This window comes from Aegilops tauschii, chromosome 4 (genome assembly GCF_002575655.3).
Source record: "Aegilops tauschii subsp. strangulata cultivar AL8/78 chromosome 4, Aet v6.0, whole genome shotgun sequence".
NCBI lineage: Eukaryota > Viridiplantae > Streptophyta > Magnoliopsida > Poales > Poaceae > Aegilops > Aegilops tauschii.
The window spans coordinates 248,403,021-248,417,474 of NC_053038.3; the positions used below are offsets into that span (position 1 = coordinate 248,403,021).

The 14,454-nt window shown below is 51.8% G+C and overlaps 1 protein-coding gene across 1 annotated transcript; it reads left to right on the top strand.

Moving 5' to 3' along the window:
- Nucleotides 1-6,639: 6,639 nt before the first annotated feature.
- LOC141021801 (uncharacterized) lies at nucleotides 6,640-9,228 on the top strand. The gene is made up of 5 exons (XM_073497650.1): nucleotides 6,640-6,936; nucleotides 7,333-7,782; nucleotides 7,852-8,166; nucleotides 8,515-8,682; nucleotides 8,812-9,228. Exons 1-5 carry the CDS (start codon nucleotides 6,640-6,642, stop codon nucleotides 9,226-9,228), a joined length of 1,647 nt encoding a protein of 548 aa, XP_073353751.1.
- The last annotated feature ends 5,226 nt before the right edge of the window (nucleotides 9,229-14,454 follow it).

Sequence of the window (14,454 nt, forward strand, 5' to 3'; positions counted from 1 at the left end):
TCTATCTAAGTGGGAGTTCTTTAGTAATATGATTAATTGAACTTTAATTTATCATGAACTTAGTACCTGATAGCTTTTGCATGTCTATCTTGTTGTAGATCAATGGCCCGTGCTACCGTTCCTTTGAATTTTAATGCGTTCCTAGAGAAAGCTAAGTTGAAAGATGATGGTAGCAACTACGCGGACTGGGTTCGTAACTTGAGGATTATCCTCATTGCTGCACAGAAGAATTACGTCCTGGAAGCACCGCTAGGTGCAAGACCCGCTGCAGGAGGAACTCCAGACGTTAATGAACGTCTGGCAGAGCAAAGCTGATGACTACTCGATAGTTCAGTGTAACATGCTTTACGTCTTAGAATTGGGACTTCAAAGAAGTTTTGAACGTCATGGAGCATATGAGATGTTCTTGGAGTTGAAGTTAATATTTCAAGCAAAGACCCGAACTGAGAGATATGAAGTCTCCAATAAATTCTATAGTTTCAAAATGGAGGAGAATAGTTCTATCAGGGAACATATACTCAGAATGTCTGGGTACCACAACCACTTGACTCAACTGGGAGTTAATCTTCTTGATGATAGTGTCATTGACAGAGTTCTTCAATCACTGCCACCAAGCTATAAAAGCTTCGTGATGAACTATAATATGCAAGGGATGGATAAGAAAATTCCCGAACTCTTTGCGATGCTAACGGCTGCGGAGGTAGAAATCAAGAAGGAGCATCAAGTGTTGATGGTTAACAAGACCACTAGTTTAAGGAAAAAGGGCAAAGGGAAGAAGGGGAACTTCAAGAAGAACAGCAAGCAAGTTGCTGCTCAAGTGAAGAAGCCCAAGTCTGGACCTAAGCCTGAAACTAAGTGCTTCTACTGCAAAGGGACTGGTCACTGGAAGCGGAACTGCCCCAAGTATTTGGTGGATAAGAAGGATGGCAAAGTGAAAGGTATATTTGATATACATGTTATTGATGTGTGCCTTACTAATGCTCGTAGTAGCGCTTGGGTATTTGATACTGGTTCTGTTGCTCAAATTTGCAACTCGAAACAGGGGCTACGGATTAAACGAAGATTGGCTAAGGACGAGGTAACGATGTGCGTGGGAAATGGTTCCAAATTCGATGTGATCGCCGTCGGCACGCTACCTCTACATCTACCTTCGGGATTAGTTTTAGACCTGATTAATTGTTATTTGGTGCCAGCGTTGAGCATGAACATTATATCTGGATCTTGTTTGTTGCGAGGCGGTTATTCATTTAAATTAGAGAATAGTGGTTGTTCTATTTATATGAGTAATATATTTTATGGTCATGCACCCATGATGAATGGTCTATTTTTGTTGAATCTCGATTGTAGTGATACACATATTCATAATATTGAAGCCAAAAGATGCAAGATTAATAATGATAGTGCAATTTATATGTGGCACAGCCGTTTAGGTCATATTGGTGTAAAGCGCATGAAGAAACTCCATGCTGATGGGCTTTTGGAATCACTTGATTATGAATCACTTGATGCTTGCGAACCATGCTTCATGGGCAAGATGACCAAGACTCCGTTCTCCGGAACAATGGAGCGAGCAACTGACTTATTGGAAATAATACATATTGATGTATGCGGTCCAATGAGTGTTGAGGCTCGCGGCGGGTGTCATTATTTTCTGACCTTCACAGATGATTTGAGCATATATGGGTATATCTACTTAATGAAACATAAGTCTGAAACATTTGAAAAGTTCAAAGAATTTTAGAGTGAAGTGGAAAATCAGCATAACAAGAAAATAAAATTTCTACGATCTGATCGTGGAGGTGAATATTTGAGTTATGAGTTTGGTCTTCATTTGAAACAATGTGGAATACTTTCGCAACTCACGCCACCTGGAACACCACAACGTAATGGTGTGTCCGAACGTCATAACCGTACTTTATTAGATATGGTGCGGTCTATGATGTCTCTTACTGATTTACCGCTATTGTTTTGGGGTTATGCTTTAGAGACGTCTGCATTCACGTTAAATAGGGCACCATCTAAATCCATTGAGATGACACCATATGAACTGTGGTTTGGCAAGAAACCCGAGCTTTCGTTTCTTAAAGTTTGGGGTGCTTATGTGAAAAAGCTTCAACCTGATAAGCTCAAACCCAAATCAGAGAAATGTGTCTTGATAGGAAACCCAAAGGAGACTGTTGGGTACACCTTCTATCACAGATCCGAAGGCAAGATATTCGTTGCTAAGAATGGATCCTTTCTAGAGAAGGAGTTTCTCTCGAAAGAAGTGAGTGGGAGGAAAGTAGAACTTGATGAGGTAATTGTACCTTCTCTCGAATTGGAAAGTAGTTCATCACAGAAATCAGTTCCAGTGATTCCTACACCAATCAGTGAGGAAGCTAATGATGATGATCATGAAACTTCAGATCAAGTTACTACCGAACCTCGTAGGTCAACCAGAGTACGATCCGCACCAGAGTGGTATGGTAATCCAGTTCTGGAGGTCATGTTACTTGACCATGACGAACCTACGAACTATGAGGAAGCAATGATGAGCCCAGATTCTGCGAAATGGCTTGAGGCCATGAAATATGATATGGGATCCATGTATGAGAACAAAGTATGGACTATGGTTGACTTGCCCGATGATCGGCAAGCCATAGAGAATAAATGAATCTTCAAGAAGAAGGCTGACGCTGATGGTAATGTTACTGTCTACAAAGCTCGACTTAATGCAAAAGGTTTTTGACAAGTTCAAGGAGTTGAGTACGATGAGACCTTCTCACCCGTAGTGATGCTTAAGTCTGTCCGAATCATGTTAGCAATTGCCACATTTTATGATTATGAAATTTGGCAAATGGATGTCAAAACTGCATTCCTTAGTAGATATCTTAAAGAAGAGTTGTATATGATGCAGCAAGAAGGTTTTGTCGATCCTAAAGGTGCTAACAAAGTGTGCAAGCTCTAGCAATCCATTTATGGACTGGTGCAAGCCTCTCGGAGTTGGAATATATGCTTTGATAGTGTGATCAAAGCATATGGTTTTATACAGACTTTTGGAGAAGCCTGTATTTACAAGAAAGTGAGTGGGAGCTCTGTAGCATTTCTAATATTATATGTGGATGACATATAGTTGACTGGAAATAATACAGAATTTCTGGATAGCATAAAAGGATACGTGAATAAGAATTTTTTTCAATGAAAGACCTCGGTGAAGCTGCTTATATATTGGGCATCAAGATCTATAGAGATAGATCAAGACGCTTAATTGGACTTTCACAAAGCACATACCTTGATAAAGTTTTGAAGAAGTTCAAAATGGATGGGTCAAAGAAAGGGTTCTTGCCTGTGTTACAAGGTGTGAAGTTGAGTCAGACTCAATGCCCGACCACTTCAGAAGATGGAGAGAGAATGAAAGTCATTCCCTATGCCTCGGCCATAGGTTCTATCATGTATGCAATGCTATGTACCAGAACTGATGTGTGCCTTGCTATTAGTTTAGCAGGGAGGTACCAAAGTAATCCGGGAGTGGATCACTTGACAGCGGCCAAGAACATCCCGAAATACCTGAAAAGGACTAAGGATATGTTTCTCCTTTATGGAGGTGATAAAGAGCTCATCATAAATGGTTACGTCGATGCAAGCTTTGACACTGATCCGGATGACTCTAAGTCACAAACTGGATACATATTTATATTGAATGGTGGATCTGTCAGTTGGTGCGGTTCCAAAGTGAGCGTCGTGGCGGGATCTACGTGTGAAGCGGAGTACATAGCTACTTCGAAAGCAGCAAATGAAGGAGTCTTGATGAAGGAGTTCATATCCGATCTAGGTGTAATACCTAGTGCACCGGGTCCAATGAAAATCTTTTGTGACAATACTGGAGCAATAGCCTTGGCGAAGGAATCCATATTTCACAAGAGAACCAAACACATCAAGAGACGCTTCCATTCCATCCGCGATCAAGTCAAGGAGGGAGACATAGAGACTTGCAAAATACATATGGATCTGAATGTTGCAGACCCGTCGACTAAGCCTCTTCCACGAGCAAAACATGATCAGCACCAAGACTCCATGGGTGTTAGAATCATTACTATGTAATCAAGATTATTGACTCTAGTGCAAGTGGGAGACTGAAGGAAATATGCCCTAGAGGCAATAATAAAGTTGTTATTTATATTTCCTTATATCATGATAAATGTTTATTGTTCATGCTAGAATTGTATTAACCAGAAACTTAGTACATGTGTGAATACATAGACAAACAGAGTGTCCCTAGTATGCATCTACTTGACTAGCTCGTTAATCAAAGATGGTTAAGTTTCCTAACCATAGACATGTGTTGTCATTTGATGAACGGGATCACATCATTAGAGAATGATGTGATGGACAAGACCCACCCGTTAGCTTAGCATTATGATCGTTTAGTTTTATTGCTATTGCTTTCTTCATGACTTATACATGTTCCTCTGACTATGAGATTATGCAGCTCCTGAATACCGGAGGAACACCTTGTGTACTATCAAACGTGACTACATAACTGGGTGATTATAAAGATGCTCTACAGGTGTCTCCGATGGTGTTTGTTGAGTTGGCATATATCGAGATTAGGATTTGTCACTCCGTGCATCGGAGAGGTATCTCTGGGGCCTCTCGGTAATGCACATCACTATAAGCCTTGCAAGAAATGTGACTAATGCGTTAGTTACGGGATGATGCATTATGGAACGAGTAAAGAGACTTGCCGGTAACGAGATTGAACTAGGTATGATGATACCGACGATTGAATCTCTCGCAAGTAACCTACCGATGACAAAGGGAATAACATATGTTGTTATGCGGTTTGACCGATAAAAATCTTCATAGAATATGTAGGAGCCAATATGATCATCCAGATTCCGCTGGTGGTTATTGACCGGAGATGTGTCTCGGTCATGTCTACATAGTTCTTGAACCCGTAGGGTCCGCACGCTTAACGTTTGATGACGATTTGTATTATGAGTTATGTGTTTTGGTGACCGAAGTTTATTCGGAGTCCCGGATGAGATCATGGACATGACGAGGAGTCTCGAAATGGTCGAGAGGTAAAGAATGATATATTGGATGAAGGTATTCAGACACCGGAAAGGTTTCGGGACGTTTCAGATATTTATCAGGGAACCAAGGGGTTACCGGAACCCCTCGGGGAAGTTATGGGCCTTAATGGACTAAAAGGGAGTAGGAGAGGGCAGGCCACAAGGTGGCGCCCCCCAAGGCAGTCCGAATTGGACTAGGGGGAGGGGGTGCGGCCCCCTCTTTCCTTTCCCTCTCCTTCTCCTTCCCTCCTTCCCCCTCTTGGAATAGGAAAGGGAATCCAACTAGGATTGCGAATCCTAGTTGGACTCCCCCCTTGGCGCGCCCTCCTTGGCCGCCGGCCTCCTCCTCGTCCTCCTTTATATACGTGGCCTGGGGGCACCCCATAGACACAACAGTTGTTTCTTAGCCGTTTGCGGTGCCCCCCTCCACAGTTTACCACTTCGGTCATATTGTCGTAGTGCTTAGGCGAAGCCCTGCGCAGATCACATCACCAGCACCATCGCCACGGCGTCGTGCTGAGGGAACTCTCCCTTGACCCTCTACTGGATCAAGAGCTCGAGGGACGTCATCGTGCTGAATGTGTGCTGAAAACGGAGGTGCCGTACGTTCGGTACTTGGATCGGTTGGATCGTGAAGATGTTCGAGTACATCAACCGTGTTACTAAACGCTTCCGCTTTCGGTCTACGGCGGTACGTGACACACTCTCCCGTCTCGTTGCTATGCATCTCCCAGATTGATCTTGCGTGATCATAGGAATTTTTTTTGAATTACTACGCGTTCCCAACACTGGCTACCCATGGCCCTTACGAGCGTGCCGTGCGTATGGCTCCTGGGCTTGCCGGAGTCCTCAGTGGCTTCCTGGGACGAGCTGCGCGACCTCTTCATCGCGCGCTTCGCGGCGCCAGCGCAGTACACCATCACGGCACTCCTTGGCGGCTCACAGGCGCCGACCTCGAACTGCCACGTCAAGCAGTTCTTCTGCCAGATGGGCGCCGCCCAGGCACAACGGGGAGCTCCTTCGGGCTGTGCGGCACCCAAGGCCGACCCCACAAACGCGGCCGGCGCCGGCGCGCTCCCAATGCTCAGCATGCCCACCATGTGCAACGTTGCAGTCACCAGGACCCTCGTTGATAGCGGCGCCGGCCTCAACGTCCTCTCCGTGGAAGCATTCGGCCTGCTTCCCATGCCCCACGACCGGCTCCGCCCTACCAAGCCTTTCACCGGGGTCATTAATGGCTCTACCTGCCCCCTGGGGTAGATCCGCCTCCCCATCACCTTCGGCACCCGCGACAACTACCGCATCGAGCTCATCAACTTCGACATCGCCTGCATCGGCCTCCCGTACAACGCCATCCTCGGGTACCCGGCCTTGGCCAAGTTCATGGTGGCAACCCATCCCGGCTACAACCTCATGAAGAGGCCGGGAAGTAGCGGCGTCCTCACCGTGGCGGGGGACACCAACGAGGCGCTCTCGACCCTCAAGCTGGCCTTTAGGGCCGCAGCGGCTGCATGGCTAAGCGGGGTGGAAGTCCCGGGGGGCGCCAGCAAAGAAGAAGCAATTATTCTCTCAAGACCGGGCCGACATGAAGCAGGTGCGGGTCAACGAGGACGGGGCATCGGGCTCAACCTTCACCATAGGCACCGGTCTCCCTCCAGACCAAGAAAAGGCGTTGGTCAGCTTCCTACGCACGGACAAGGATGTGTTCGCTTGGGAGCCCAAGGATCTGGTTGGGATCCCGAGGGGGGTAATCGAGCACCACTTGAGGGTGTGCCCTAATGCGCGGCTGGTGAAACAGAAGGCGCAGCGGCAGTCCATGGAGAAGCAGTCATTCGTCGTTCAAGAGACCCGCAAGCTGCAAGAGGCCGGTGTCATTCGGGAGGTGCGATATCCAGAATGGATCACAAACCCGGTTATCGTCCCCAAGAAAGGCGGGAAGGAGCGCATGTGCGTCGATTTCACCAACCTCAACAAGGCTTGTCCTCAAGACCCCTTCCCGCTTCCACGCATCGATCAGATCGTCGACTCCACCGCCGAGTGCGACTTGCGGTGCTTCCTAGACACCTTCTCGGGATATCACCAAATCAAGATGGTAGTGCAAGATGTTGAGAAGACGGCTTTCTTGACCCCGTGCGGGGTGTACTGCTACACTTGCATGCCATTCGGGCTGCGTAATGTCGGGGCAACCTTCCAGCGGCTGATGCACATCACCTTGGGCCGGTAGCTCGGGAGGAATGCCGAGGCATACGTCGACAAAATAGTGGTGAAATCTTGAGAGGCAAGGACCATTATCGAAGACCTGGAGGAGACGTTTGCCAGCATGCGCAAGGTGGACCTGCGGCTCAACCCGGAGAAATGTGTGTTTGGCGTCCCATCCGGCAAGCTGTTGGGTTTCCTAGTGTCGCACACAGGGATCGAGGCCAACCCGGAGAAGGTCAAGGCCATAGAGAGGATGAGCCCGCCGCAAGCTTTCAAGGGGATGCAGAAGCTGGTAGGCTGTGTAACCTCGCTCGGGTGTTTCATCTCCAAGCTATTAGAGCGCGCCCTCCCCTTCTTCAAGTTGAGGAAGTGGAAAGGCCCATTCGAGTGGACTCTGGAGGCTGACGTAGCCTTCCAAGACCTCAAGAGGTACCTCACTAGCCCACCGGTGATGGTAGCCCCGCGCCCCCTTGAACCCTTGGTGCTCTACCTGGCCTCCATGCCTCGCTGCGCCAACGCAGCGCTGGTGGTATTGCGGGAGGAGCGCCCGACCAAGGGCTCATGACGAAGCACCTCGCACCCGGCTGAGGCACCGCAGCCTCAGGACGGCGCTCCTGAGGCCCCGACCATCCCACCAGTCAACGGTGCTCCCAAGACCCAGGTCAACCCTTCGGACAACAAGGCTCCTGAGGCCACGACCGCCCTCACAGACAACAAGGCTCCCGAGTACCCTCTTCCCCTCGAGGTGCAAGACCCAACCGATGCCTCCTCCCTCGTCGAGCACCCGGCGTACTTCGTCAGCACAGTGCTACGTGATGTGCAGGCGCTCTACCCCATGCTGCAAAAGCTCTTTCTCGCGCTCCTCATCGCCTCCCGGAAGCTGCGCCACTACTTCCAAGGCCATCCAATCAAGGTTGTCTCGGCTTATCCCTTGGAGAGGGTGCTCCGGAGCCCCAATGTTGCGGGAAGGATTGCAGAATGGAACATCGAGCTGCAAGCATTCCAATTGGAGTTCAGCACCACCAGGGTCATCAAGGGTGCGACCCTCGCAGACTTCATGGCGGAATGGACCGACGTCCCTGGTCGTGAAGTATGCGAGGACCGTTCTCTCATGCCAGGAGACGAGGCACCGGATGGCTCGGTCATGTACTTCGACGGTGCATTCGCGTGTCAGGGCATGGGGGCTGGAGCCGTGCTCATCTCGCCCACCCAGGACAAGCTCTACTACGCCGTGCAGCTCTGCTTCCAGCAAGGCGAGAAGGTCTCCAACAACATTGCGGTGTACGAGGGCCTGATCACAGGACTCAAGGCTACCGCAGCTCTGGGGGTCAGGCGCCTCACCATCAGGGGCGACTTGCAGCTCCTCTTCAACTTCTCCAACAACAAGTACAAGCCGAAGGACGAGCACATGGAGGCATACCTCAAGGAGGTACTCAAAATTGAAAAACGAATATTTGGCCTAGAGTTGCAGCACATGCCGCGCGACACGAACAAGGAGGCAAACGACATCACCAAGAGGGCGTCTTGACGCCTGCCTTAGGAGCCTGGCGTTTTTTAGGAGTGGCTCTTCAAGCCATCAGTAGCTCCCCCCGCCGTGGGACCAGCAACGCCTCAGGAGGAGCTCCCCCCAGCGCCCCTCTTAGGCGCCCCAGCTTGCGGTCCAACCTCGGGAGCCCGCCTCCTCCTCGCGCTCGAGCCTCAGGAGGGGTGCTGGACTGAGGAGTTCAAGGCATACCTGCTTTGGGGTACCCTGCCGGAGAAGGAGGAAGATGCGGAGCGTGTGGCCCGCAAGGCCACGACATACTACATCCGGGACGGTGAGCTCTATCGGAGCCGTCCGAACGATGTTTCTTTACGATGCATCTCCAACGAGCAGGAATGCGAGCTGCTGGCCGACATTCATGGTGGGGACTGTGGGCATCACTCCTCATCGCGCACCCTCATGGGCAAGGTGTTCGGCAGCAGATTCTACTAGCCCACGGTGCTCAACGATGCCTCAGAATTGGTAAGATGCTTTGAAGCATGTCAATTCCATGCCAAGCAGATCCATCAGCCCGCTCAGGGCCTCCAGACCATCCTGCTCTCATGGCCATTCACGGTCTCGGGGCTGGACATCCTGGGCCCGTTCCCTCGAGCGCCCGGGGGCTACTGCTACCTCTACGTTGCCGTCGACAAGTTCACCAAGTGGGCAGAGGTGGAGGTCGTCCGCACCATCCAGGCTGGCTTGGCAGTTAAATTCATCAAGGGCCTCGTGAGCCGGTTCGGGGTACCTAACCGCATCATCACTGACAATGGCTCGCAGTTCACCATCAACCTTTTCAAAACATATTGTGCTAACCTTGGAACGCAGATATGCTACGCTCCGGTGGCACACCCTCGGAGCAATGGCCAAGCTGAGCGCGCCAATGCAGAGGTCCTGAGAGGCCTCAAGGCAAGGACCTTCAAGAAGAAGCTTGAGGCCTGCTGCAGGGGATGGCTCGATGAGCTCCAGTCCGTGCCGTGGTCCATCCACACCACCGCGACCAAGCCGACGGGCGAGACTCCATTCTTCCTCGTCTACGGAGCTGAAGCGGTTCTCCCTCACTTGGTCAGGCATCGCTCCACGCGGGTCTTGGAATTTGACAAGGCACGCTAGGACGCCTCGCGGGGGATGGACCTCGTGCTGGGGAAGGAACGCCGCCACCAAGCCTCACTCCGAGCGGCGAGGTACCAGCAGGCGCTGCGGCAGTACCACTGCCGCAACGTTCGCTCCAGGACGCTCGAGGTGGGTGATCTCGTCCTGAGGCGAGCGCTCTCCAGGGAAGGGCTGCATAAGCTCTCGCCCATGTGGGAGGGCCCGTTCAGGATTGCCCGTGTATCCAGGCCTCGCGCCGCGCGCCTGGAGACAGGACGGGACCCCCATCCAGAACCCCTGGAACATCCAGCACCTCTGGAAGTTCTACCCATGAAGCAAGGCCCCGCGCTTGTGAAGGTCTCCGCTCGTGACACTCTCACGTAATAATGATATGGGGCTGTACATGCCCCGTAGTCTCCTGAGGTCGGCCCTGGGCCTCACGGTGGCTCCCACCCACGTCCTAGTGGAGGCCCCATGCTCCGCACTGGTGGGAAGAAAAGAAGACTAGTCTAGGCGCTGGATGCGGCTGTTCTTTTGCTTGCTTTCTGTAGTTGGTTTTTAGATTCTTGAATGAAATTTGGAGTTTCCATGTCTTTCGTTTGCAAGTCGGGATTTTCTCTCTTTTGCTCGCCTTTCCGACCTTGTCCCAGGAGGAGCGGAAGTTGCCCGTTGCTCCTCCTCGCATGTCTCATGCGCGGGGGCTAGGTAGGTGTGTGCGCCTGGGCTTGCCCGCGACCACACCTCATCGAAGCCCTGTCGCCCCAGAGCTTCAGGGTCCTTAATCCTCGCGAGACGCCCTCAAACGAGCTCATGGGCATGCACACCCCCTAAGTCCGTGCCTCCAGGCATCATGACGCGGTGCACCAGCCACAACCAACCCACACTCGGGGGCTTGTGCAAGGAAGGACGAGGTGCCTCACAAGGCCCCCCAATTCTAAAAAATTATGCAGATGTACAATGTCTCTTGAGGCTCGACGGATCTCGAGGCTCGATGGCTCCTAAGTCGTCAGGGAGGAAGCCCTAGAAGCTACCTCTGGAAAGACGCGCCCTCGCGACGCTGGACACTACCACAAGCACATCGAGCTAAGTTACCCTAACCGCACCTAGTAGAAACAAGGGTATCACGACACGATATAGAAATAACAAGCATATCATAGTGCTGCAAGGAAAGGTTAAACAAAAGCGGGCCGCACGACCGTGGAAGCTCCTGAGGCCAGGCTCCAGCGACACCCGAGCTCAGTCCGAGTCTTCCTCCCACTTCACCAAAGCACGACGATGAGACGGATCGTCGCCCTCCCCGATCCAAGCCCCGCGGCGTCGTGGTTTGTCGTAGCCCCCGCCGCTGGTGCTCTCTGTTGGGGAATGTAGTAATTTCAAAAAAATTCCTACGCACACGCAAGATCATGGTGATGTATAGCAACGAGAGGGGAGAGTGTTGTCTACGTACCCTCATAGACCGTAAGCGGAAGCGTTATGACAACGTGGTTGATGTAGTCGTACGTCTTCACGATCGACCGATCCGAGCACCAAAGGTACGGCACCTCCGCGATCTGCACACGTTCAACTCGGTGACATCCCACGAACTCATGATCCAGCAGAGTGTCGAGGGAGAGCTTCGTCAGCACGACGGCGTGATGACGGTGATGATGAAGGTACCGGCGCAGTGCTTCGCCTAAGCACTACGACGATATGACCGAGGTGGATTATGGTGGAGGGGGGCACCGCACACGGCTAAGATATAAATGATCAACTTGTGTGTCTATGGGGTGCCCCCCTCCCCGTATATAAAGGAGTGGAGGAGGGGGAGGAGGCCGGCCTCCTAGGCGCGGCCCAAGGGGAGTCCTACTCCCACCGGGAGTAGGATTCCCCCTTCCCTAGTTGGATTAGGAGAGAAGGAAGGGGAGGACGGAGGAAGGAAAGGGGGGGCCCGCCCCCTTCCCAATTCGGATTGGGCTTGTGGGGGCGCCCCCTCCTTTGCTCCCTTCTCCTCTCTCCCACTATGGCCCAATAAGGCCCATATACCTCTCTAGGGGGGTCCGGTAACCTCCCGGTACTCCGGTATATTCCCGATCTCACCCGGAACCATTCCGATGTCCAAATATAGTCGCCCAATATATCGATCTTTATGTATCGACCATTTCGATACTCCTCGTCATGTCCGTGATCATATCCGGGACTCTGAACTACCTTCGGTACATGAAAACACATAAACTCATAATACCGATCGTCACGGAACGTTAAGCGTGCGGACCCTACGAGTTCGAGAACTATGTAGACATGACTGAGACTCATCTCCGGTCAATAACCAAGAGCGGAACCTAGATGCTCATATTGGTTCCTACATATTCTACGAAGATCTTTATCGGTCAAACCGTATAACAACATACGTTGTTCCCTTGGTCATCGGTATGTTACTTGCCCGAGATTCGATCGTCAGTATCTCAATACCTAGTTCAATCTCGTTACCGGCAAGTCTCTTTACTCGTTCCGTAATGCATCATCCCGCAACTAACTCATTAGTCACATTGCTTGCAAGGCTTATAGTGATGTGCATTACTGAGAGGGCCTAGAGATACCTCTCCGACAATCGGAGTGACAAATCCTAATCTCGATCTATGCCAACTCAACAAACACCATCGGAGACACCTGTAGAGCATATTTATAATCACCCAGTTACGTTGTGACGTTTGATAGCACACAAAGTGTTCCTCCGTTATTCGGGAGTTGCATAATCTCATAGTCATAGGAACATGTATAAGTCATGAAGAAAGCAATAGCAACATACTAAACGATCAAGTGCTAAGCTAACGGAATGGGTCAAGTCAATCACGTCATTCTCTAATGATGTGATCCCATTAATCAAATGACAACTCATGTCAATGGCTAGGAAAATTAACCATCTTTGTTTCAACGAGCTAGTCAAGTAGAGGCATACAAGTGACACTCTGTTTGTCTATGTATTCACACTAAGTTTCCGGTTAATACAATTCTAGCATGAATAATAAACATTTATCATGAAATAAGGAAATAAATAATAACTTTATTATTGCCTCTAGGGCATATTTCCTTCACTCTCGCCGGAGGAGGAGCCGCCGCTGCTGGAGGTAGCGCGGTCGTCGCCAAGGCCAAGCTCACTCCGTCACCGTCACGGCTGTCGCCAAGGGCAAGCTCGTCGTCGCCACTGCCATCTTTTGAGCAGCACCCCGCATGACGGCCGTCCTCCCCAAACACCCTCACATAGAGGGTCGCAAGGCCGTCGTTCCTGAAATGGAGGGTGCACCTCCCGCTCAGGACCCGCACATGAGAAAATGCATGCCAACCACGGGTCAAGGACACGCTGCCCGTGGCGGTGACTTCGACCCCAGCCCATGAGGCCCTGCTGCAGTAGCCGTCAACTTGCAGCCAAAGGCCATCAAGCCCCGCGCTCGGTGAATCACCTGTGAAGAAGCGCGGGAGCGGGAGCCAGGTGCCAGCTGGCCTCTCCGACCACACGACAAACTCCGGGAATGCATCCGCTGAGTGGAAGCACGTCCAAGGAGGCTGGGCGACCACGGCGTGCCTCCCCTCATTGCAGGGGCTGCTCCGTCCTCGGCGGCTCCCGCCGCGAGAGGAAGCGCCACCGCGGCTACCCAAGGCGACGCCTGCCCTTGAAGAGGTGTGCCCGTGCCGCCAAGGGGCCTCCGCTGGGGTCGCAACATGCTTGTGGGGGCGACCAGGACCTCTCTTGGGCTGCGGTGAACCATACCCCTCCTTGGGGGCCTTCCCCTTTTCGGCGGCGGAGAACCTTCTCGTCGGCGCCTCGGATGCTGCGGCAAGACGGGGAGACAAAGATGGAAGAGAAGAAGGAGCAAGATGCGAGAAGACGGAGATGAGCAGGGGGCTCTGCCCCTCCCCTCATTTATAGCCAGAGGGAGGCCAACCGTCGGACTCCACGATCCCCAGTAATGATGTCTTTTCTGCATGCAGCAGGGTCTCGTCAAGTCGAATGGTTGCCGAGGCTGCGTGGGGAAGCGGAGACGCCCACGTCCCATCCAGTGCCACGCGTTGACCAAGGCCGCATGTGGCTAGGGCCCGCAGCGCTCCGCACTTGCCCTTTGGCCTCGCCTCGAAGCCAAGTCCGAGTGCACCTTGGGCCCGGGGGCTATTGTCGGCATTCTTGGAACTGGGGTACCCAAACTTGCCTGCCTGCGGCCCGTCGCATGGCTCCATCTGTGGCCTGGAACGACCCATCTTCAGCACAAGCAGCACAATACCCTCGCGAGGTACCAAGCCTTGCGAGGCATATGACGTCAAGATCTCCAGAAGGAGCGGCCTCTTCAGGCTAGCTCCAGAGGAGCGGAGATTTCTGTGCAAGCCCTCACCTCGTGAGGATCGGATGACGCAAGCCATGACGACCAAGGACAGGTGGGCGCCAGCGGGCGCAGAGCAGCAGGTTTCCTCTTTGGTGCCAAGGAGGCAACGCAGGCGCGGAGTCCTGAGGAATCAACCAAAGGTTTCCATTTCCATGTTACAAGACCAAGACCAGCAGGACGAGAGGATGGAGGTCATCGCCGAGCCCACCACGGCGTCACGACCTGAAGCTTTGCA